The sequence below is a fragment of the Artemia sp. Qi Xiang Cuo genome, chromosome 4, assembly GCF_049724085.1.
Source record: "Artemia sp. Qi Xiang Cuo chromosome 4, ASM4972408v1, whole genome shotgun sequence".
NCBI lineage: Eukaryota > Metazoa > Arthropoda > Branchiopoda > Anostraca > Artemiidae > Artemia > Artemia sp. Qi Xiang Cuo.
In genome coordinates this window covers 72,301,162-72,326,674 of record NC_142797.1, presented here as the reverse complement: position 1 = coordinate 72,326,674, position 25,513 = coordinate 72,301,162, and the positions used below count along the sequence as shown (strand labels likewise).

General features: G+C 33.7%; 1 protein-coding gene and 1 long non-coding RNA gene across 2 annotated transcripts in view; one reads left to right on the top strand and one right to left on the bottom strand.

The window, feature by feature from the left end:
• The window catches only part of LOC148953403 (uncharacterized), a 46,916-nt gene extending 36,203 nt beyond the window's left edge, over nt 1–10,713 (top strand). The window contains exon 3 of the long non-coding RNA XR_016141707.1: nt 10,229–10,713. This is a non-coding gene — a long non-coding RNA (uncharacterized LOC148953403). The remainder of the gene's footprint in view (nt 1–10,228) is intronic.
• On the bottom strand, nt 7,940–20,217 carry Fer2LCH (ferritin 2 light chain). Its single transcript, XM_089088527.1, has 5 exons — nt 20,070–20,217; nt 13,490–13,688; nt 10,834–11,028; nt 9,207–9,341; nt 7,940–8,151 (listed from the first exon to the last, which is right to left on the bottom strand). The coding sequence occupies exons 2-5, from the start codon at nt 13,685–13,687 to the stop codon at nt 8,008–8,010; spliced, it is 672 nt and encodes a 223-aa protein (XP_088944653.1). The 5' UTR covers nt 13,688; nt 20,070–20,217; the 3' UTR covers nt 7,940–8,007.
• Nucleotides 20,218–25,513: the final 5,296 nt, after the last annotated feature.

Sequence of the window (25,513 nt, the reverse complement as noted above, 5' to 3'; positions counted from 1 at the left end):
TAAATTAAATACAACGCATAAAGAAAAAGACAAAACAAAAAGAATACATACAAGAAAATATAAAGAAACGTCACATTTTAATAGCCTCCAAAATACTTCAATTACTGAAAATAGCCAGAATAAGCGCACTAAAATGACAAAAGTTTGTCTCTGTTCGCAACCTTTTGTGATTTCTGCGTGGTTATTCAGTCTGTTTAAAATACGAGCATTTTGTTCTCGTAGTTGCAGTATTTTTGAGCTTATTAAGATATACAGTTTTACTTATTTTTTCTTGTGTGTAAGTATGTGTTTTTTGTAATTTAACTTTAACTTCTTTCCCGTTTATAAAGGCTCACTGGAGGTGAAGTCAAATTATTCGGATTTTTATTATTTAAAGTTTGCTGTCGCTGAAGAGAGAAAATTTACCTGATTTTCACAAAAGGGGCAAAACCTCGAGATTTTACAAGGAAGAAATTTCACGCCAGATTTCTTCTCTTAAATTCTGTAAAAGGAAAAGCAGTCTGGTCTAAGGATTTTTAAGAGCTTTAAGGCTTTAGTATACAGAAAGGGGGTTAAGGACGCGGTTACCCCCCTCATATACGGAGTAATTTCTACTCGTTTTAACGTTTAACGTTGTTTCTTATTTCCAGTTGAAACAACCTGTTTTTCTTTTAAATTTAATTTCTGACTGTTTTTCAAATCGTCCCAGGACGTCCCCTTCCCTCTCGTTCCATGTACTCTCCGCTGGCGTGAAATTTCTTCCTTGTAAAATCTCGAGGTTTTGCCCCTTTTGTGAAAATCAGGTAAATTTTCTCTGGCTCGAAGCTTTTGGTAGGTAACATTATTCTTACTGAATTTATATATTTAGAAAAAACATAAACAGAAAATTCTTTTGATGTATAAATTATTATCAAACTTCCGTATTTAACCTAATGCCCGAGTCACCCCTTACTTACAGTTCGTTACCACGCACTGTTTGATGATGCGAAGTCCATTGGGGTTGCCAAAAACAGCAAGGAAGAAAATGAAATCTCACAGTTAACATTTTAAGTAGTTAATTTCAAAAAAATTCCAGGAAAGAAGTTTATTCAAAGAAAAGGAAAGAGCTACATTAAACCAAAAATGAGCAGAAATAAAGTTAAAATGAGCAGAAATAAACTTAAATAATTTTTCAAGTGTAAAATAAACCACAAATTATCACGAATAAATAGATGAAACCTATAATAAACAGAAATCAAACGGTTCGTGGTAACGAACTGTAGCCTAAGTAAGGAGCGACCCGGCTCAATGGTAACCGAAACTCTAAAACACGGAATTTTTATACCAATAGATACACCAAAAGAATCAGATTTTAATTCTGATTTCAAATATATATGTTTCATCAAGTTTAGTCTTACCCATCAAAATTTACGCACCTGAGGAAATTTGGCTGATTTTAGAAAAAAGGGGGAAAGACCCCTTAAGGGTTATAGTACCTTAATGAAAATCACACCATCATATCCAGCGTATCAGAGAACCCTACTGTAGAGTTTTCAAACACCTATCTACAAAAATGTGGAATTTCGCATTTTTTGCGAGAAGAAAGATCACGGATGCGTGTTTATTTTTTTTTTGTTTTTATTTTTCCCAGGGGTGATCGTATCAACCCAGTGGTCAAATAATATCGCGGGAGGGCTCATTGGAATGAAAATTAAAAGTTCTAGTGCCCTTTTTAAGTGACAAAAAAATGGAGGGCAACTAGGCCCCCTCCCATGCTCATTCTTTACACTAAAGTTTGACTTTCTCACAACTCTATTTTTTTAAACAATAAAAAACATTTGCGTAAAGAGGGAGGAGTTGAGGAGGGCACAGCCCCTTTCATATACGGAATAAGTTCTGTTCGTTTTAAGTTTTAACGACGTTCCTTACTTTCAGTTAAAAAACTTGATTTTTTTTATTTAATTACTATAAGTAACCGAGTCAAGCTCAAAACGTTCAGAAACTAAGATGAGTAGGACTGACACCCCCTCCCTCCCATTCCCTTTAAAGACCAGAACATAACTTGCACTTTACTGAAAACAAAATACATTTTAAATGTTTTATCTTTTTAAACTTGAATATATCGAAAATTATTAATACTTCCAGGGATGAATATCAGTATACATATATATTAACGATTCAATTCTGATTCATTTGTTGAATTCAGTCATCTTAGTTATGATAGTGTTAATTTTTTTTTCTGACACTATGAGAAATGCAAAAAGTCAGCACGAAATTAGGATTGTTTTCAGAAAAGTAGCCTACTTAGCATCTTTGAGAAGTTGCAAATAAAAATTCAATTATCTAAAAAATAATCAAAGGAATTTAATATATTCAGTTAAAATAATTTACAAAAATTAGTGTTTTCGTCGTTTTTTGCATTTTTGACTGTAATATTTAGGGAGAACTGATCGTGGGAAATGAATGGGCGCTTTTAAGAAACTGTACATTAAAAAGAACAAGATTGTTCTATCCAAGATTAAAACTTTCGTTTCCAAAACCACAAAGCAGCACCGTAACCACTAGACTAAAGCATCTTTTTTTCTTAATATAATTTGATTATTTTGAATAAGATTTTATTAATTGGTAAAAACTTAAGAGAATAAGGCAACCCGAGACCCAAGACGGTACCCAGGGGGAAAGGGGCTTAGGGGGTTGGACCACGCCCCCCCCCCAAATGTTTGTTAGAATCTTTAAAGCGTAACAAAAATGAATATAAACAAATACTTGGTGCGTTTTCTAAAGTTTTTGTGTAATCCCCCCCTCGAAAAAAACTGGATACAACCCTACCTAGACCTAAAAATTTTATCACCATCCAATGCGGCTTTGAATTGCCCTTTCCACTATAAATCTACAAAAATCACGCTGATACGATCAATAGCTTTGAATTCACCCTTGAACGTATCTCTACATCGTAGCCTGTGTGCTACTTCTATTGTGGGTGATTGAGGGGAGCTTCATGCCTCCCCCCCCCCCGAATTCTTGCACCAAACTAGATTTTGAATTTTTTTTGTAGGCTTTTCATTAGAAAAGGACTTTTTTTCAATTTTCATTCAAAAAATGGGAAAAACTCAAAGTACACTTTCTTGGTGTCATATGGTACTTCATGATTGTGGTTATCAAGTCAACTTCACAAAAATCAATTAGATATAAAAATTAGATTTTAAACGGTCCTCTTAAACGACTCTCTATCTCTATTTTGTTAAATGAAAACAAACTTTCCACAAAACAAGTTTTCAAAGAAAACTAAAGAGTTCCATTACAAAAAAATGACCATGGGCTTTCAATTTAATATGCATAACCTGATATTTATTCCTTAAAATTTTAAAAAAATTTTAATTTATAAAGTTAAAAAAATGAAAACATTTAAAGCATATTTCTTTTTCAGTGAAGAGCAAATTATGTTCTGGCCTTGAGATGGCATGAGGGTTATGTAATCAACTCATGTTGATTTTTGCTCGCTTTGAGTTTGACTTGGTTATTTAATGTAGTTTCTGTTCATTTTGGGTTTCATTTATTTATTGATGGTGATTTGTGGCAGGTATTTGCTTGGAACATGATTTGAATTTATTTCTGCTCATTTTTGGTTTAATGGAGTTCTTTACTTTTGTCTCAAAAACTTGTTTTGCAGAAGGTTTTTTTCATTTAGTTTGTTCGTTTTTTATGCCCATAGTCTTTTTCATTGAAAAAAAACAATATATTGTATCATTTTGTTGTTTTTTTTTTCTATAAGAATCCATAGTTTGGCTTGCTATTTTATGTTGAAGAAACTTTTTCGAAAATTTTTAATCTGGACGCAAATAGCATTGTTTAATTTAATTTTATACCCCATCAAGTTGGCCTGAAAAATAAACCGGAATATCATTCCAAAAATATTCTGTCTATGGTCTTTGACAACCTGAATATGCTTACACTATTTTGATTTATTTAAATTATAAGAGCAGAAGTAGTAATAGTAATAGCCCCGAAACTTTCAGCTTAATATCCCAGTCGTTCTAGAGACATTGTTGAGGTGTCTTATTGGCAACCATACACGCAGTGCCTTTTGATTTATTTTTTAAGCATAGTAGTAGTAATAGCTTAGTAATAGCATAGTAGTAGTAATTGAGATAATGGATCAATTGCGTAATTTTGGGGGGTTGACATACCCAATAACCCAAGAGAAATAGTTGCTGGACCCTACTTTGCTGAACAAATTAGCTGTCTAAAAATTTTGACTGGATGTGTCTGGTAAATGAATGGGCTTGGGAGAAGGGCTGCTTGGCATCCAATTTTTTTTTACTCTTAAAAACGGCACTAGAAATTGTAATTTCCATTCTAATTAGCTCCTTTAAAAGTTCTAATGATATTTTTAGCTATTATGGAGAACCAAAGCCTATGACACTGCTTATATGCCCTTTTGCAAGCCTGCATGCATATGGTCTTTTCGTTTAATTAAAACTCTTCTCCCACTTTCCATAAGAGTTTCACCTTAATACCATTAGCTTCATGAGCTACAGTAATATTAGTAGTAACGTACACATGTTGCCTTCTGGTCAGACGATTTTTCCCTTTAGGCATTTTCCGAAATTTCCACATTAATAGCCAAATCAATTCTCGAGATACACTCTATTGACAATTTGCATATACGGATATACCTAGCGTCCATTGATCTATTTCGAATTAACGGTGTAAATGGAGAGTTTGGAGTATTTATAGTTCAAGTAAATGGAGTAGTGCGGTAGTGGTAGTCATGACTTTAGTAGTGGTGGTAGTTGTAGTAACAGTGTACATATATGTAGTAACATATATTGCCTTTTTGATCACCCCCCTTATCATTTCCTGAAAGTTCCAAATTAATAAACTCATCCATTCCTGAGTTGCGTTCTTTTGAAAAATCCGTATACACATAAAGCGTTTTGATTTAGTTCAACACTCTACTCAACTCTTTTCTGAAAGGTTCACCTAAAGGTTCCTTTATCGCTTTGGAAATTAAAGTTCAAAATACATACCTTTCTCAATAAAATATACTATATGTTAACAATGAATAAACTGCCGTGGGGACTAAGAAGAGGCTGACATCCCCAAAGACAAAATTACTTAATCTTTCAACAATGCTGAACAAAATAGCACTCTCTAAATTCTGATCTGATGTGTTTTGGGGAATTATAGGCTTGGGGGTTAATGGTTTCCCTCCTCCGAAATTCCCCCTTACAATCCAAAATCTATACGACCACCTGTTCAATAAATATCTTATATGCCCCGGGGTATAAATTATAACCCTTATTCCTGGGCTCTGGGTGGTTATGCTCACCCTTAAGCCATTATTATATACTCTGCGGACTATTGTGAACTGAATTTGGGGAAAAGAGGATGCCATGGAGAGGAGAGCTAGTTGCCCTCAATCACTTTTGGCTTTTTAAAGGGAACTAGAACTATACATTTTCAATCAAATGAGCCTTCTCTAAAGTTCACACGACCCCTGCTTCAATAGAATCTTTATATGACCCCGGGAATAACTTACAACCCTTGCCCCCAGACTCTGGAGGTTGTGCCAACCTCAAAGTCCTTGTTATTTCCTGGTCTTTGGACTATTTTTTGAACAGGTGGCTAACTCAAAACTTCTATCACATACATCTGGGAAAAATATGACATGTGAGGGGTATCTGCCCTCCGGCCACTTTGACTCTTAAAGAGGGCACTAGAACTCCTGATTCAATCCAATGAGCCCCCTCCGAAGTTTTTACGACCACTCTTTCTATAAAAACCTTATTTTCCCCCAGGGTAAAACTTACAGCACTTGTCCTGAGGGCTGCTGGGGGGGTCACCCTTAAAGACATAATATCTGGACCTTTCAACTACGTTGAAGAAAATGGCAATCTAAAATTTTTATTTAATGTGTTTGGGGAAACGATAGACGATGGAAGGGGGATGTTTACCCTCGAATCACTTTCGACTATTAAAGAGGGCAATAGCCTTTTCATTAACCAATCGAATGAACACCTTTCAAAGTTATTACGACATAGCTCTTTACTTAGGCAGCGCTATTGTGTTGTCTATGATAATCATGAATACTCCTCTTAATTCATCATTTAACCAAGAATTAATGAATTATGTTTTGAATGTTTGAGAAAATCCTCCATGATTACGTAAAAATTATAATTCTGCGATTTGTTTCTCTTTTTACCTTATTTTGGTGACTTTTTGTAATAATCGATTAAGATGGTTCAAAACCACCTTCAGAGCTTTATGATGGATGTGCCTCTAAATTGCTTTTGTGACAAATTTGTGCAGCTACTTTATTTTGTATATATATATATATATATATATATATATATATATATATATATATATATATATATATATATATATATATATATATATATATGTGTGTGTGTATATATATGTATATATGTATTTGTGTATTTGTTTGGGAAAATCTGTATCCTGGGATATTTTCGCCTAAAAAAAAAACTATCTAGATAGGTAAGAAGTCTGAGAAAATTCGTTAAGAGCCTTAATTTTGTTTTTTGCAGATGAAGTCATGTACTAGGTTAGTACATCATATAAACATTTCTTATGACATCATATAAATATTTTCTTATATAATATTATGCATAGCATAAATAAGATTGTTGAGTTTCCAACGCAACAGTTATGTATATAATATAATGTCGCAGTTGCAAATTTGCAGTTCCAGTTACTATAAATGATGATTCTTTGGAACCAACACCCAAACTATCAAACGTGATAAGATGTGAAATTCGACAACATCGACCATCAACTGCGACGACACCAGTACGGACAGCTAAAGCAAAGGCCATTGCTAAAAGTTTCAAAAATGAAAATACAGAGCAAAGACACGGGTGGTTGGAAGATAGGCAAAAACGACAATTAGAGCGTGTAAAAATAAAAATGAAGAGCAAAGACACACACAGTTAGAAGACATGTGACCCCGAGCATCTGAGCAAGGCAAAAATGAAAATGAAGAGCAGAGATACACGCGCTTAGACACGCGACACCGAACATGTGAGCGAATCAATGAAAATCCACCTGGACAGCGTGACTCACAACGTGTCAAAATTGAAAATGATAGCGATGATGATTGGGTTTGGGATTTTTACATATATAAGGTCATCAATGCCTACCATATCTTTGTTTAAAAAAAAACAAGGGTTCGCCGATACGTATTTCATAATGACGAAAAATAAGCCGAGGTAAAACAAACCAAACAAATTGAAAATGATAGCGATGCTGATTGGTCATCAATGCCTACCATACCTTTGAAAATCAAAAATATGACTAGATAAATCGTTGGAAAAAAGAAGTTTTTATCCCACCACGTGAACCAATAAAAGAAACAAAGGTTTGGCGATATGTCTTTCATAATGAAAAAAAACAAGCCAAGGAAAAATAAGAAGTATTTGTCCCACCACCTGAACAATCAAAAGAAACAAAGGTGGTCGTCAATGCCTTCCATATCTTGCAAAATCAAAAACCAGGACTAGATAAATCGTTGGAAGAAAAAGAAGTTTTTGTCCCACCACCTGAAAAATTAAAAAAGAAAAAAAAGGCTCGGCGATGTGTCTTTCGTAATGACAAAAGACAAGCCGAGGCAAAAGTTAAAGGTAAAAATAAATGTAATATTACAAAGGCACCAGTTCAATTTTCAGGTCCATTTGAACGTCACGACATCAAGAAAAGGTTCAAATTGTCTGCGTTTAGAAGACAAGCGAAAATGAGAATCTAAGTATAGAAGCGTGGCAAATTCCATCTGGCGGTGAAACCGTCGGGCTCTCAGTACTGTATTTATGTATCGTAAATGATTCGTTCAATTACAAATTGATTTCCCGCTTTTTTAATTTTCTATGAAACGACATTTACAGCTGAACAAAATCTTCAAAGAACAAACTCGGCGCAAAACCTCTAGCATCAACTAGGCTTAAAATAAAACTCAGTCAAGTAAATAAAAAGGCTTTTAATGGTCGTCCATTACTAAAATTAAAAGGGTATGAACTAAAATGGTGGAATTTAAGCAATGTACTTGTCGAATAAATCAAGGGCCAGTCCTTCTTCTTCTGTGGTGAATGATTGAAGAACAGTCATAAATCCGGAGAGCTCACGCATCTTCTTGACATACTTCTCGGTGTATTTTTCTTCGAGAAAATGTGCAAGCTATAAATAAAAAAGTATACAATATATTTTATCGAAATCCATTTTACTTCTCTGTTTAAAAAGAACGATATCAAATAAGAATGCATTGTGTCAACAGAAAAAAATGAATATTTTGGTATAATTAAATCCAAACTATCTCAAAGAATGTTCAATGCATCGCTCTAAATATAAAAGTGAAATAAACAGGGAGGTATGCAAGGGGTCCCCACAAAAAAAAATCCCGAATTTTTCAGCACTTCAGTATGAACTGGTCAAATATTTTTATATTATTATTGGTACCCCCACCCCCGTCCTCAAAAAAAGGCTGCGTACTTACTTGGAGACAAGTAAGATATTGAAAAATACAGTCACCTAAGCAGCCGAGCGTGCCCAAATTTGGTTGGGTCAAGAAAGTTCTTAGAATGAAAAATAAAATAACATGTCTGCTTTCGATCTTATTTGTCACAGTTGATCATATTTAACAATATTTGTTGATTCCAAACAAAAAATCATAATGATTTTTCTTTCCGTTTTTTCAAATTGAGATACCAAAGACAATCATTTTCAACGAACATACCAAAAAAGGTACTTTTCAAAATCTAGAAAGGGGGGGGGGCAAAATTCTTGGTGTGACAAATGACATCTCCCCCCTATTTCACTATTACACTATTACAAAAGTCATAATTTATAATATTGCAACACTATATCATATAAATTAATATCTTACTTTCGTTTGAATCTAAGAAAAATTATAAGTTGCTTAAATTCCTTGGGGATCGTCTACTTTTCATCTCTTATTTAACTGACACATTAACAAAAACAAGTTGATTTTTTAATTGATTATTTTCCATCATGGCCATTAGTGAGATCTAAAATATATTTAATTTTTCCCTTGAAAAGTTTACTTTTTTACAGACAAGGTAATCACATGATAACCGCATTATGCTTTAAATTCTGACCCCCTAGGTCTTCAGAAACGTGGTTAATATAAAGAACTGACTCTATATGAGAAAGAGCTCTAGCTGGAAACTGGTGGTTAATATAGTTTTCTATCCATCTAAATACATGAAACTCACCACAGCATCTTCACTTTCAGTTCCATGTGCTGCAGTCTTGTGGATAAGCTGACGAATATTAGTGATTAGGTCACGGGTGACATCAAGGGCATGGCCAAGTGAGTGCTTCTCTCCACGTTCGTCTTGGAGCTTTAGCTAAAATCAAATCACTGAAATTATTTATTTGGTAACTTTTTTTCACCCTTCCAGCGTCAAAAAAAAAATTTATGAAATAGAAACTTAGAGAACTGGAGGTATATACACATTGTTGAGCACAAAAAAGACAGGCCCTTTAGCACAAAATATTTAAAACATTAGGCTATTTGCCCTTACAACATGCTACACTTCAAGAGATTTGAAAAAGGTTCAAATTTTACTACTAAGAAAATTAAAGATTTTTTTAAAATTAATCTAGATATGAAGAGTTTATTTTATTTATTGAAAGGAATACAATTCGCCTGGATTGTAAATGTTTGATTTTTGGGATTTTTTTTAGGATTATTGAAGCTACCCAATAACGAAAGGCCCAGTGAGAGTAGAAGGTGATGAATTGTGATGTATTTAAAAAAAAGAAACTATTGTTATGTTTTTTTTTTATTTATGTAAACGTAGTGAAAAATGTTTTAAAGTGTTTTAAGAAAAGTGAAAGTATTTTAAAGCTCAAAAATGTATATGTACTGTAAATTTGTACTTTAATGTTATATGTTATAAGCCTAATGAATGGGAGCAGCCCTTGCCACCATGGGTAGCTAGAATGTGAATTCTTAAATTGTTATATCGTAAATTATTGGATAGAGAATCGTATGAATGGGAAATTATTTAAAAAAAAATGATTTAAGAAAAGGGTAGATAAAATGTATTAGGAGAGAAAAAATTATGTATGTGAGGAATTAGAAAGGTAAAAAGCTATGGAATGCCGAGTAAGAGGTAAGATAGTAAAGGAAATGATGATGAAGTAATGATAATTTAGATTACAAATAAGCAGGAAGTCCTAGGGTAAAACAGAAGAAAGAAATGTGATTGATTTTGGATTTTATTTTCAGGAGTACGAAAAAAAGAAAAACATCCTCTTGGATTCTGGCCATTATATGAAGTATATCCAACCCATCATCGAGGAAACGAAAAAGAAGAGGAAAGGAGTTACATCCAATTATTCAAACAATAATTTAAAATATATTAAATAAACAATATATTAAATAATTAATATTGTGCTATTCAACTATACAAATTAGAGATTTTAGTGATCCTTAGTCACCTTTAACTTTAGCCACCCTCCGAAATTATAAGCATAAGAAGATTGGAGTAATTTTAGAAAAAAAAGGAGATAACACTTCAAAGGATGTTATGATCTTCATGAGATTTTTATTCTTTTTGTATTCTTTTGTATTCTTGATGTATTTTTTCTTCTTTTCTTTTTATTCTAAAAATATTTTTATTTTATTATGTTCTATTATTTTATTCTATCTTATTTATTTACGAAGAAGAGGAAAGGAGTTACATCCCGGATATTTCAGTATATATCAAAGAACGCTGGATAAAAGAAAGAAAAAAAAGAATTTAAAATATATATTAAATAAGGATTTTGTATATTTTTAATATTACAATGTATATTTGAATAAAAAAAAAAATTAAAAGGATAATAGCTTACGTTCTGAAGTGAAAGACTATCTGAAGTACGGCGAGTGCCATTTTTGAACTGAACAGTGATCTGATTCAAATGGCCACCTCGGAGTGTGACATAATCAATTAATTCAAGGGCGTCGTTCCAATGTTCATCAGATAGGCCTTGAAAATACTTATAGAAACCATTTCTGTTCTTAATATCCTTATTGAAATGACTTGCCTAAAAGAAAAAAAAACAGAAAAAGGTTATCGTATTTTTGAGCATATCGTATTCTCATTTTGATTGACATGCATGGGGATTATATATCTATTTAAAGTTTGGGATGGAAAATAGCAAAGGACAGCAACCACTGTGGCAGATAAGGGCTCAAGCCTAGTGCTCGGAGCAATGTTATTTTTGAGCCCCCTCCCCCTAGCAATATCCTTGGACCTATTTCTTACGAAACATTTCTAAGTGGCACCCAAAAAGATGTTGTGCCTGGAGACGGTTGTGCTCTGCCCCCCTCCCGCCACCTCACTGAAGTCCAATAGCATTAATTTGATAAGGAATAAATCATAATCTTTTTTTATTCTAACACTTAACACTAGCATTTTCTTTCTTTAAATATTAAATCGAAACTCAATTCGTGATATAATTTAAAATGAAACTTTTATAATTTAGCTTTTTTTTTAATACTAGCCTAATATTAAACTGATTTTTTTCTAACTGAAATGAGGATAATTTAATAAAACTAAATCCATCTAAAACCAAACTGAGAGGTGTCCGGCTAATTCCCCATCATAAATTTCCCCATCCTGAATTTTATAATTCCATTCGATCTTACCACTGACATTTGGCCAAGAGACTAAAACAAACTGGGCAAAGTCCTTGAATTTCCTGATTCAAGCTAGGTCAAACTGGGAAAAGTCCTTGAACTTCCTGATTCAAGCTAGGTCAAACTGGGCAAAGTCCTTGAAATTCCTGGTTCAAGCTAGGTCAAACTGGGCCAAGTCCTTGAGCTTCCTTATTCAAGCTAGGTCAAACTGGGCAAAGTCCTTGAAATTCCTGGTTCAAGCTAAGTCAAACTGGGCAAAGTCCTTGAGCTTCCTTATTCAAGCTAGGTATGCTTAAAGACGAAAAGAGTAAATAAAAGCTAATGCAATCTAACGTGAAAAACTAATTAACACAGCAAAATAAACTAGCTAATGGGAAAACACGTTTCTAGCAATTACCCCACTCTTTGTATTAAATAAAAAAAAATCAGCTTAAAGTAAGGAGCAGCACTAAAACTTAAAACAAATATATATCATAACATATATAAGGGTGGTTGCCCCCTCCTCAATACCTCTCTTTTCACGCTAAGGTTTGACTTTTTTCCGATCGTTGAAGAATGACTCCTGAAACCAAGGGTTGTTTAATCAGAATAATAATCTGTTTTAAAAGTTCTAAAAATATTAGCGTAAAGAGTGAGGTATTAAGGAGGAAGCAAACCCCTCGTATGCGTAAAAGTTTCTGTTCGTTTTAAGTTTTAATGTCGCTCCTTACTCTCAGCTGAAATTTTTTTTTTTTCATATTTCTGATCGTTTTTTAAGTAATACTGAAAAATCCGGCTTTCCCTCCATGAAAATTTTCTTGTCTCACGAAAGAGTCTTCTATGGAAACTTCCTACCACATAGCCTCTCCAAGAAAAATCCAGCTTTCCTTCCATGAAAATTTTCTTGTCCCATGAAAAAATCTTCTATGGAAATATCCTACCACATAGCCTCTCCAACAAATTCCCCCCCCCCAAAAAAAATGTCTGTATACTTCCCAGTAACCAATACTATATGTAAACAGTGGGCAAAGTTCATAGCTAGCAGCCCTTCCCCCTGGGTCTGTGGGGGTTAAGTCATCCTTAAAGACATATTTATTAGATCTTTCGACTATGCTGTACAAAATAGCCGGCTCAAATTTTTGATTGGGCAGCTTTGAGCGAAAAGGGACGGGGAGGGGGGATTATCTACCCTCTCATATTTTTGGTCCTTAAAAGGGTACTAAAAGTTTTGATTTCCAATCAAATGAGCGTTCTCCCGATCTTCTTGGATCACTAGTTTGATACGATCATCCCTGGGGAAAATAAAAAACAAAACAAAAAACTAACAAATAAACACACGTCTTTGATCTTTGTTCCGGCAAAAAATATATGATTCCACATTTTTGTACATAGGAGCTTGAAACCTCTACAGTAGAGTTCTCTGATATGCTAAATCTGATGGTGAGACTTTCATTAAGATCACTTGATGTTTTGGGGGTATTTTCCCCTTTTTCTATAATTGGGCAAATACTCTCAGGCTCGCAACTGATGGGTAACGTTAAACTTGATGAATTTTATATATTTTGGATAAGCATTAAGATTCGATTCTTTTGATGTATCTATTGTTATTGAGACCCTGTTTCTTAGAGTTTCAGTTGCTATTAAACCGCATCGCTCCTTACTTAAAGTTCGTTACCACGGACTGTTTGAAAACTGTTTTTCTCGTGCTCTCATTGGTGCATTTGAGGATAAACTTTCCCTTGAAGACAAAACGGCGCATAAATATAATAATTAGAAAAGCATTCTTCGAACAATTTTGCTTGCTTTTATTTGTGTATTTGCATGCTGTTTTATTTGGAAGGCACCAAATGAAAACAGAGGTTTAGGTTTAATAACACATTTTCTCACCAACATAGTAAATTTCAGGCTGTGCTCCAAATGCTCATTTATCAAATTTTGCAAATGGTAAAGATTAATGTCATTGAAACTTCTGTGCGCCGAAAAGCATTCTTTCCTGTTTTTGTTGTTGTTCACAAGCTGCTTGTAGCATGTAGTGGCCGATGTAGTTGCTACAGCTGCCAGTAAGATTAGAAGAAGGCCTTTCATCCTAAAAGCAAATGAAAAATTAAAAAATGGCTATAATGTGTCTACTTAGGAGATCACAGATCCCAGGTCCCGTGTTAGGACACAGAGAAAAGACTTGAAAAAAATCTTATGATTAAAAAACCTTTCACCCTTCTTACTGGTCAGACTTTACTGAAAACAGTCTTTATTTCGAGACCTTTGTCTTTATTTCTCATAACATGGAAAAAAAACACCACCATAATCAAGATTACTGTAAAAGACAAATGCATTTGAATTGACATTATAATATGCACTGATATTCCTTCCTGGGAGTCCTAATAGTTTTCCTTTTATTATTTAAAATGCATTTTGTTTTCGGTAATGTTAAAATTAAGTTTAGAAGGCACGGGGCTGCGTTAGCTCGTTAGCTGCGTTAGCTCGTTAGCTCGTAAAAGGCACGTTTTTTTAGAAGGCACGGGGCTGCGTTAGCTCTTCTCCTCTTTGTGGTAGTTTCTGCTCGTTTTGAGTTTGTATTGGTTGTTTACTGTATTTTCTGTTCGTTTTGAGATCATTTTTTTTTATAGTGATCTATAGTAGCTTCACCATTGAAAAATTATTTGACTTTATTTCTGTCCATCTTCGTTTCAATGTAGCTCTTTTCTTTGAAAAATTTCTTTGTGGAAAAAAATTTCTAACTCAATTTCAATTCATTTTTAACTGACGTAGTCTTTTTCACTGGTTAAGTAAAGAATACTTTCAATATTTTAGTTTTTTCTCTGTAAGAATCCAAATTTTGGCTTACTGTTAATATGTTCGACAAAATGTTGTAACATTTTAAATAATAGTTATCCTACAATGCTTTGGAGTGATGAATAGAGGGAAAAATGCTCAATCACATGAGTTGAAAATTAGAATAATGTTAGTGGTTCTATAGGGCTGATGAGATTCTAATCCCTATCATGTTACAACCTTGAAAACAGACAAATATAAATCAACTACCCCTCTTCATATGAACTGAAAGTTTTCACTTAATTTTCTAAGCCTCACCTGAGATACCGCAGAAACACCCTTTTGACAACCATGGATGCACAAAGTTCACTTTGATTTAGTTTCAGCTTAATTCTCTAAATCTGTCCTCGGATATTGCAGATATGCCTTTTGGAGAAAACTGGATCCACATAGTGCCTTTTGATTTAGTGTAATATCCCCAAAAACATAGCTAGAAAGTCCAACATAATACCCTTAGTTTTTTTTTTCCTACGATATTGCACAGACACGCTTTTGTAAATCTGGATACACATATTTTATTTTGATTTAGTTTTACACCTCCCTTTATTTTCCCCTGAAAGCTTTAATTTGATACCCTATTCAATTCCTGGGATATTGCATCTGTTCTATTTTGACAAACGGGATTCACTTAAACTTTTTTGATTTAGTTCAATAGTAGTAGTAGCAATAATAGTAGCAATTGTAGTAGTAGCAGGAGCAGTAGTAGTAGTAGTATTATTAGTCGCAAGTAGCCGTAGTCACAATTCCAAGTAATCACAAGTAATCGCAGTAACGAGTAGTCCCAGTTACTATGTCAATTATTCGCAGTTACAGTCTTAAGTAGTTGTATCATAAGTCGTAAGTAGCTGCAGACGCAAATAGTTGTTACAGTCAAAAACCTTGCGAGTGTGATCGTAGTTCCATGCAGCCCCAGTTATAGTCACGGGTAATTAGAGTCGCAGTTGCAAGTCGTCGGAGTTACAGTTATTTGCAGTCGTAAGTATTTGAAGTCAAAAGTGGTCACAAACACAAGCAGTCATAGTCATAGATAGTTGCATTAGCAGTTTTAGTAGCAGTAGTAGTAGAAGTACCAGTAGTTGTAGTCGTAGTAGCTCTGGATGGCTCAACTTAATACCCTCGGCCGTTCCTGAGATATTGCTGACACGCCCTTTTGACAACCAGAATGCATTTTGCACGTTTTGATTTTGTTCTTCATACACTGTAATCTCCCCTGAAAGTTTCATCTTAATACCCTTAATCATTTTGAATATATTGGAGATACGCCCTTTTACCATCAATATTTAATTAAACATCCCCCTAGTAGTATGTACTTACTGCCTTTTGCTTAGTTCAATATTACACTTTACATGCCCTGAATCATCAACTTAATGCCCTAGACCATTCACAGGATGTTGCTGATACGCTCTTTTGACAACCTACTTACACATAGTGTGTTTTGATTTGGTTCAACATCCCCCTAAAAATTACCTGAAATTTTCACATTAATAACCTTAGCCTCAGTAGTAGTAGTAGTCGTAGTAGTAGTAATGGCAGAAGAAGTAGCTTTAGTAGTAGTATGCACATAGCGCTTTTTGCTTAGTTCAACATCCTTCTCAATACGCCTTGTAAGCTTCAACTTAATAGGCTACTCTGAGCCGTCATCATCCCCGTAAAATTTCCTAAGAGCTTCACCTTAATACCTTAGCCCGAATAGTAGTAGTATTCGTAGCAATAGCCGTAGTAGTAGAAGTCATAGTGGTAGTAAACACATAGGTGAGTTTTGGTTAGTTGAACATCCCCTTAACATGCCCTGAAAATTACTAATCTAAGATTTTCCTGAAATATTGCTGATGCTTCCTTTTGACATCCTGGATACATGTATTTTGTTTTGATTGAGTTCAACTTTTCCTGAAAATTTCACCTTTATACCTTATATACCTCAATACCCTTGGTAGAATCAGTGGACCGTCAGTAGAAGCAGTAGTAATAGCATGCATATAGTGCCTATTGGTTGGCTCAACACCTCCTCTACATGTCCTGAAAGTTTAAGCTTAATAGTCTAATCCATTCCGGATATACTGCTGATATACCCTTTTCGCAACATACATGCACATATTGTGCTTTCATCTACTTCAAACTCCCCCTAAAATTCCATGGAAGTTTCACTTTAATTCCATTAGCCTCAGTAGTAGAAGTATTCATAGTAGGAAAAGTAAAAGTAGCAGTAGTAGTATGCACATTGTGCCTTTTGCTTAGTTCAACATCCCCCTCAATACGCCCTGAAAGTTTCAACTTTATATTCTAAGCCATTCCAGAGATATTTCTGTATGTACCCTTTTGATAATCTAAATTCACATAACGTGTTTTGATTAAGTTCAATCTCCCCGTGAACATTCCCTGAAACCTTCAATTTAATACGCTTAGCCTCAGTAGTAATAACTGTCGTAGTAGTAGTAGAATCAGTAGCAGTAGTAGTACCAGTAAGCACATAGCGCCTTTTTGTTTGATCAACATTCCTCTCAATATACCCTGGAAATTTCAATTTAATACCTTAAGTATCTGGGACATTGGTGATATGTCCTTTTGACAGACTACTTACATATAGTGTTTTTTTAAATTCAACCCGTTGAAAATCTCAGACGGGAAATCTCCCCTTAAAAACTCCCCTTGGAAAATTACCCTACGTGCCCCCCCCTCCGTGGAACATTCCTTCACGTGTAAAACAAGCAGCCACACAGAAAGAATAACAAACATAAATAATGAAGACAATAAGTAATTTTGGAATATTCTACCTATATTCCAAAATATAGGCAGTATATATGATGTAGAACAGGGACCAGTAACCTATAGCCAGCGGCTAACATGGGGTGACCCGCAGATTTTTTTTATTCTTATAATCATAATTAAAGTTTAAAAATACACTGTTAGTTATTTCGTAATAAAAAATATCTTATTATTCACTAAAATTCTATTTTAAAATGAAAACAAAACAATAAACCTGATAAACCAAATAAACCTGACACAAACTATCCTTTTATATTCACTTTGTGGTTGCTTTTGACTCGGAACCAAAAAAGGTTAACAACCCTGGTGTCAAAGGATTTATTTTCACTCTTTACTGTAATTCTTTGCTTCGTATTTCTGGGGGTTGAGGCATCACAGCAGTTATCATACACATTTTGACGTCTTTGAACAAAATAAATATCTTAAATTTGATTGGATATCATCAGACAGTTCGTGTTAATGAACTGTAAGTAAGAAGCGACCCAGCTCAATAGTAACCGAAACTCTAAAAAAATGAAATTTTGATAGCAACAGATATATCAAAACAATCGGTTCATTATTCTGATTTCAAATATATAGGTTTCATTAAGTTTAGTCTTACCATTAAAGGCTACGAGCCTGAGAAAATGTGCCTGATTTTCATAAAAAAGGGGGAAATACCCCCTAAAACTCATAGAATCCTAATAAAAATTACACCATCAGATTCAGCTTACTAGAAAACCCTACTGAATAGGTTTCAAGCTCCTATCTTCAAAAATACGGAATTTTGTATTTTTGCCAGAAGAAAGATCACGGATGCGTTTTCTTCTCTTCTTCCGTTTTCTTCTTCTAGGGATTGTCATATCGACCCAGTGGTCCTAGAATGTCACGAGAGGGCTCATTCAAAAGGATCTAGTGAATTAAAAGATCTAGTGCCCTTTTTAAATTACCAAAAAGATTGGAGGGCAACTAGGCCCTCCCCGCCTCCTTTTTTCCCAAAATCGTCCGATTAAATTTTGAGATAGTCATTCTGTTCATCATATTTGAAAGGCCTAATAACTAATCCTTTGAATATAACATGACCCCCCCCCCCCCATAGCCCCAGCGGAAAGGTCTTTAAGTTATAAAATTTGCCCACTGTTTACGCATAGTATTTGCATGTTATTGGGAAGTATGCATACATTTTGGTGGGGGGAGGCGAGTTTTCTAATGGGGGTTTTTCGACGGGAAAATTTTCTATAGGGATGGAAGTTTCCAGGGGATGAACTTGTCAGGGTAAATTGTACACTGGCAGAATTTGCAAGAATTCGTATAAAAATTCGTTTTATATGTCTTACTTTCTGTTTTCCGTGTCAGTTTTACGCGTGCAGTTATTAAGGGTAATTGTCCTGGGTAAATTTTCACCGGGATTGAATTGCTTAGAATATATTTCCGTGGAGAGGGTATTTCTCCGTGGAGGTGGGGCCCGATTGAATGGCATTATTTAAAAAACGATCACAAATGAAATAAAAAAAAAACTAATTTTTTCAACTAGAAGTAAGCAGCAATATTAAAACATAAAACGAACAGTATATGAAGGGGGTTACCTCCTTTTCAACACCTCGCTCTTTACGCTAAAGTTCGAATCTTCAAATTCTTTAAGAACAACTCCTGAGACACAAGGGTAGTTTAAATAGGCCAATAAGAAGCTTTTTAAAAAGTACCAAAAAACTTTAGCGTAAAGAGCGAGGTGTTGATGAGGAGGCAACCTCCTTCACATACGAAATAATTTCTGTTTGTTTTAAGTTTTTATGTTCCTCCTTACTTTCAGTTGATTTTTTTTTTATTACTTAATAGGAGTTAAAGGAGAGCTGGATAGCACAACAATTGCCGAAAGGAGGCTGATTGCCCTCCAGTAGCCTTCCGCATTTAAAAAGTGCCCTGGAACTTTCAATTTTCAATCTCTTTTGCCCCTCCCAAGTTTCAAGATAGCCCGTTCCATTTGAAGCGGGTAAGAAAAAGTTTGTTGGCACTTTTTTAGCGCTTTTTTGGGCCATATTTTGAGGGGAAGCTATGTTTTTGTTTATTTTCCTTCTGAGTTGAGGTTCCCTTAACCCAAGGTCAATTGAATAAATCCGGCCTTTTTTGAGCCCCCTTTGTTAGAGGAGGGACCCTCTCTGTGGCTGCTCAATTTTACATGTAAAGGGAAATTTCCACGGATGTTAATTTTCCAGGGGGGAATTTTCCAGAAGAATTTTTCCGCAGGAAAATTTTCTGGGGGATATTTCCACCGGAGGAATAAGCTGGGTCCCATAGTAGATCCGTAGAAATTAGTAATATTTAATTATATATACTTTCTAAAATTGATAGTATTTGGCATTGTGAAACAATTGTTGATAAGAAGTGAGAAAAAAAATAATGAAAACCATCAAATTAATTATCTTAGGTGAACTGCTTTTCCTTTTATAATTAAACTGAAACAAAAATATGGAAAATAGATAAAACTTTTAATAAGACAATAAAAGTTGAAAAAGAAAGCGAATAGAATGCGATTGTATGCTTATTATAATGAAGAGGGTAGAGAAATTTTGGACGATTAAGCAAAACAAGTTTTAATTTAGTAAATAAAGGTTAAAATGAAATATACTTTGGGAGAAGTCAACGTGCTTCGGCTTAATTTACAAAAGAAAAAAGTTATTGAAAGAGCATTAAGAAGGGGGAAGGAAATGCGGTTTAACTGGAAAGGCCTAATTTGGGCCGCAGGTCCACTCCCAAAATTTTTATTTATGTAGTACAACATTTTTCCGAGCTCATGTGAAGTTGTTCTCTAAAACTTTTACTCAATTCAGCCGCTAAGACAATATTCATCCATAACATCAATTTTGAACGCCTTAAAAAAGAAAAAACTAATTACCTGTGTTGTAATAATAGTTGTGTAGAAATAACAATAAAGGATGTAAATCACGGGCTTTTAGTACGAAAAGCAGTAACTGAACACTGCAGTTGACCACCTTACGAGATCTAAGAGGCTTTGTTTTGAAACCTTCACTAAAATCCATTCATCAAACAAAGTTTCTTTGTTTTTCTTATCAGTTCAAAATTTTGAAACGAAAATGTATCCATGTTCAAATATTGAAAACGCTTGCCTTGCAGTTAAAAGTAAACAAACAAGATTATATACTTACCTTATCATGTTATTTATATTCCCGACCCTGTCATTTGTTAGAAGGCATTGTTCTATGTAATGAAGCCCAATTGTTGGAAAATGTAGTTATTGAGTCACTCATGCAGGTTGTCAGAAGTCATTACCCTATTTATAATTTAGCCCTTTCGCAGTCAGGAAAAAAACTATTGTTTTTTTTAAATTTATTGAAAGCTATATTTTTGTAAAATTTCATCGGTTCGCAGGCAGGGCATAATTGAGAAATTTTGTAACTATTCCTGTAATTTTTTACAAAGCATTATGTTGTGTAGTGTAGCCCTCGTGAAATCATGGCGAAATGTCGTCATTATGTAATCATTCCTGTAGTTCTTATTTTACTTTTTATAAGAAATTTCTTATTTAGTTTATGCAGTCATGACAAAACGCAGTCACTTCCCCAATTTGTTATCACAGGTCTTTCTTTTATCTGACTTAACCACGACAAGATGCAGGCATTTTGCGGTCAGTCCTGCAATCTGCTGTAAGGTCTTTTTTTTAACCATGCGGCCTTGGCAAAATTCGGATTTTATACTGTCATTCCTGTTGTTTTGTGAAGGCATCCTCTTGTTTGGTTAAGCTCCTATGCAGTTATTACAAAAAGCACTCAATTATGTAATTTGTTAAAAGACATTGTTTATATATTACGTAACGTAGGTCTTGTCCATGGCAAAACGTAATCATTCATGTAACTTGTTACAGGCCGTTCTCTGCGTAACCTAACAATTATGGGAATGACTGTAAAATACAAGCATTAATCAGTCATTTCCATAATTCTTAGAAGACACATGTAATGTATTTGCAAAATTTATTTTTCAAAACCTATGGGGGGGGGCAAATTTGTCGTTTTAATAAATACCAAAAGGAGATATTTTCAATGAAAACGCCAAAAAAAGATATTTTTTAAAATGAAAGGGGTCTAAAAATCTAGGGGACAAATGCATCCTGTCCCCAATTAACGCCACTGTACATAGCCAAAATGTACCTTGAGGTAGAAATGTACAAAAGTTTAAAAATTTATGATTACATTAGTGGACATAACACCTACAGTAATTTCAAAGCTGTTTTTTTAGTATTAATATGTGTGTTAAAAAAAATAATTTATGTTAGTAGTACGTACCCCAATATTCCGAACGGAACTTAATTTATTCATTGCTTTAGGCTACAATACGTCCTGAATACACTTAATTTATTCATCATTAGCACTTGCATGATGCAGACCATACTTAGAAATGGGTCATTGACCTACATACACACAGGTACCAACCGGCATTTCATTTGCATAATTCTTGCCTGGGCGTGAATATCAGGGTGAATCCGAATGATAATTATATGAATAAAAGTAATGTTCAGTTTTTATAATACTTAATATTCAAGTCATGGCAAATATATTAATAAATGTTTTATGTTTTATAAATATTGTTTAGTATTGAGGTATGCATAAAGTTGAAATTAATAAAGTTGTATGTATTTTAAGCAATGATACGACAGCCCTTGGTTATCCTTGACCCAGCCTCCAACGGCCCCAAATCCCCCCTATCTAACTCATTTCTCCCCTTTTTTGTACTTATTTTTTTTTTATTGAAGTTACTTTTTTTTGTTTCACTTACGAATTTTTCTAGCTTTTTTTTTGGTGTCTTAAAATGACGTAAAATATGCTTAAAACAAAAACACTACATGTGATATTTTCGAAATACGAAATGAAGATGATATAGATATTTTGGTCATGATTTTTACTGTTAGAAAAATAATGTTTGTAGAAATACTTTTTTTTATTTGGAATTATTTCGGACTTAGAAATATAAAAAAAAATTTTAACTTCAATTTTTTCTGAAAATTATTGATTACCATTAGCGTATAAGTCTTTATATTGGTGACTGAGCAACAAATATTAATAAAAGAAGCACTTATGACTGCAACAAACTCATCTACTTGGTAAATTCCAAGTCTTGTAATTGGTGACTGAGCATCAAAAATCAATAAAAAAAAGCACTTTTGCATGCACAAGCTCAGCAAGTAGGTAAATTCGGAGTGTCTTAGTTGTTGAATAAGTATAGAAAATTTATTAAAGCACTTTTATCAAATGATGAATAGAAAAGCATTTTAACATGGAACTAACTCAGCTAGCAGGTACATTGTGAGTCTTTTATTTGGTGACTGAGTATCAAAAAATTAATAAATTGCAGTTTTGCATACAGCAGACTCACATAATAAGTAAATTCGGAATGTCTTAGTTGCTGACTGAGCATTAAAAATCTAACAAAATTACTTTAGACTACAATAAACTGAGTCAGTGGATAAATTTATAGTGTTTTAGTTGCTGGTTGAGTACCAAAAAATTAATGAGAAACACTTTTGACTACAACAAAATCAGCTACTTGGTAAATTCTGAGTCTACTAATCGGTGACTGAGTATCAGAAAATTAAGGTAAAAGCACTTATACATGGAACAAACTCAGCTAGTGGGTAAATTCTGAGTCTTTTAATTGGTGACTGAGTATCAAAAATTAATAAAAAGCACTTTAAAATCCGTTGATAAATTCTAAGTGTTTATGTTGCTGACAGAGTACTAAAAAAATGAATAAAAGCATTTTTGACTATAACAAACTCATATACTTGGTAAATTCCAAGTCTTTTAATCGGTGACTGGGTATCAAAAAATTGATAGAAAAGCACGTTTTCAAGGAACAAACTCAGCTAGCAGGCATATTTTCGAATAATATAGTCGCTGATTGTGCATCCAAAGTCTAATAAAAGCGCTTTTGACTAAAATAAACTGAGGGATTTGATATATTCTGAGTGTTGTAGTTGCTGACAGAGTACCAAAAAAAATTATTAAAAGTACTTTTGACTACAATAATCTCAGCTACTTGGTATATTCCACTTCTTAATTGGGGAGTGAATATAAAAAAAATAGAAAAGTACTTTAGTATGGAACAAACTCAGCTAGTAGGTAAATTTCGAATGTCTTAGTTGCTGTCTGAGCAAAAAAATCTAATAAAAGCACTTTTGACTACAATAAACTGAGGGAGTTGATAAAATCCGAATGTTTTAGTTACTGACAGAGTATCAAAAAGTTAATCAAAACACATTTGACTACAATAGACTCAGCTACTTGGTAAATTCAAAGTCTTTTAATTGGTGACTGAGCAACAGTTATTAATATAAAAAGAACTTTCACTTAGAACAAACTCAGCTACATGGTAAATTCCAAGTCTTTTAATTGGTGACTGAGCATGAAAAATTAATAAAAGAACTTTTGACTACAATAAACTGGGGGAGTTGTTAAATTATGAGTGTTTTAGTTATTGACTCAGTGACAAAAAATTAAAAAAGCACTTTTGACTACAACAAACCCAGCTAGTTGCTAAATTCCAAGTCTTTTAATTGGTGACTGGGTATCAAAGAATAAATATAACAGCACTTTTAATGGAACAAACTCTGCAAGTAGGTAAGTTCCAAGTCTTTTACTTGGTGACTGAGCATTAAAAATTAATAAAGTGCCCTCTTGCATACAAAAACTCACATAGTAGCTAAATTCGAATTGTCTTAGTTGCTGAATGAGCATTAAAAATCTAATAAAATCACTTTTAACCACAATAAACCTAGTGATTTGATAAATTCCGAGTGTTTTAGTTGCTGGTTGAGTACCAAAAAATAATAAAAATACTCTTGACTACAATAAACCCAGTTACTTGATAAATTCTGAGTCTTTTAATTGGTGACTGAGTATTAGAAAATTAATAGAAAAGTGCTTTTGCATGGAACAGACTCAGCCCGTAGATAATTTTGGAATGTCTTATTTACTGACTGAGAATTGAAAATTTAATAAAAGGACTTTTGACGGCAATAAAATCAGGTAGTTGATAAATTTTGAGTGTTTTAGCTGCTGGCTGAATACCAAAAAATTAATAAAAGCTCTTTTGACCACAACAAACTCAGCTACACGGCAAATTCCAAGTCATTTAATTTGTGACTGGGTATTAACAAACTAATAGAAAAGCACGTTTGTATGGTTCAGACTCAGCTAGTAGGTAAATTCGGAATTAATTAGCTACTGACTGAGTATTGACAGCTTAATTAAAGCACTTTTGACTACAATAAACTCTAGTACTTGTTAAATTCCGAGTATTTTAGTTGCTCTCTAAATACAAAAAAAAATAATAAAAGCCTTTTTGACCTCAACAAACTCAGCTACCTGTTAAATTAAAAGTCTTTTAAAAACAAATTAATAGAAAAGTGCTTTTGTATGGAACAAAGACAGCTAGTAGGTGAATTCTGAATGTCTTAGTTGGTGACTGAGTATCGGAAATCTGACAAAAGCAAGTTTTACTGCAATAAACTGAAGGAGTTCATAAATTCCGAGTGTTGTAGTTGCTGACAAAGTACAAAAAATATAATAAAAGCACTTTTGACTACAACAAACTCAGCTACATGGTATATTCCAAGTCTTTTACTTGGTTGCTGAGAATCCAAAATTAATAAAAAAAAATTTTACACAGAACAAACTCATACAGTAGGTAAATTCCAAATGTCTTAGTTGCTAACTGAGCACAACAAAATCAATTAAAAGCACTTTTGACTACAACAAACTCAGTTACCTGATAAATTCCGAGTGTTTTACTTACCGACAGATTGATCAAAAAATTTAATAAGAGCGCTTTTGAGTACAACAAACTCAGCTAGTTGGTAAATTCTGAGACTTTTAATTGGTGACTGAATATCAAATAAAAATTAAGTAAAAGCACTTTTGTATACAACAAACTTAGCTAATAGGTAAATCCCAAGCGTCATAATTGCTGATTGAGTATCAAAAATCTATTAAAAGCACTTTTGCATACAATAAACTCAGGTAATAGGTAGATTCTGAGTGTCTTAGTTGCTGACTGAGCATCAAAAATTTAGTATAAGCACTTTGACTAAAATAAACTCAGGTAGTTGATAAACTCCGAGTTTTTGAATTGATGACAGAGTACCAAATAATTTATAAAAGCACTTTTGACTACACCAAACTCAGTCAATTGGTAAATTCCAAGTCTTTTAATTGGTGACTGGATATCAAATAATGAATAAAAAAACACTTTTACATAGAGCAAACTCTGCTAGTAGGTAAGTTCTGAGTCTTTTAATTGGTGACTTTGTATAAAAAATTAATAAAA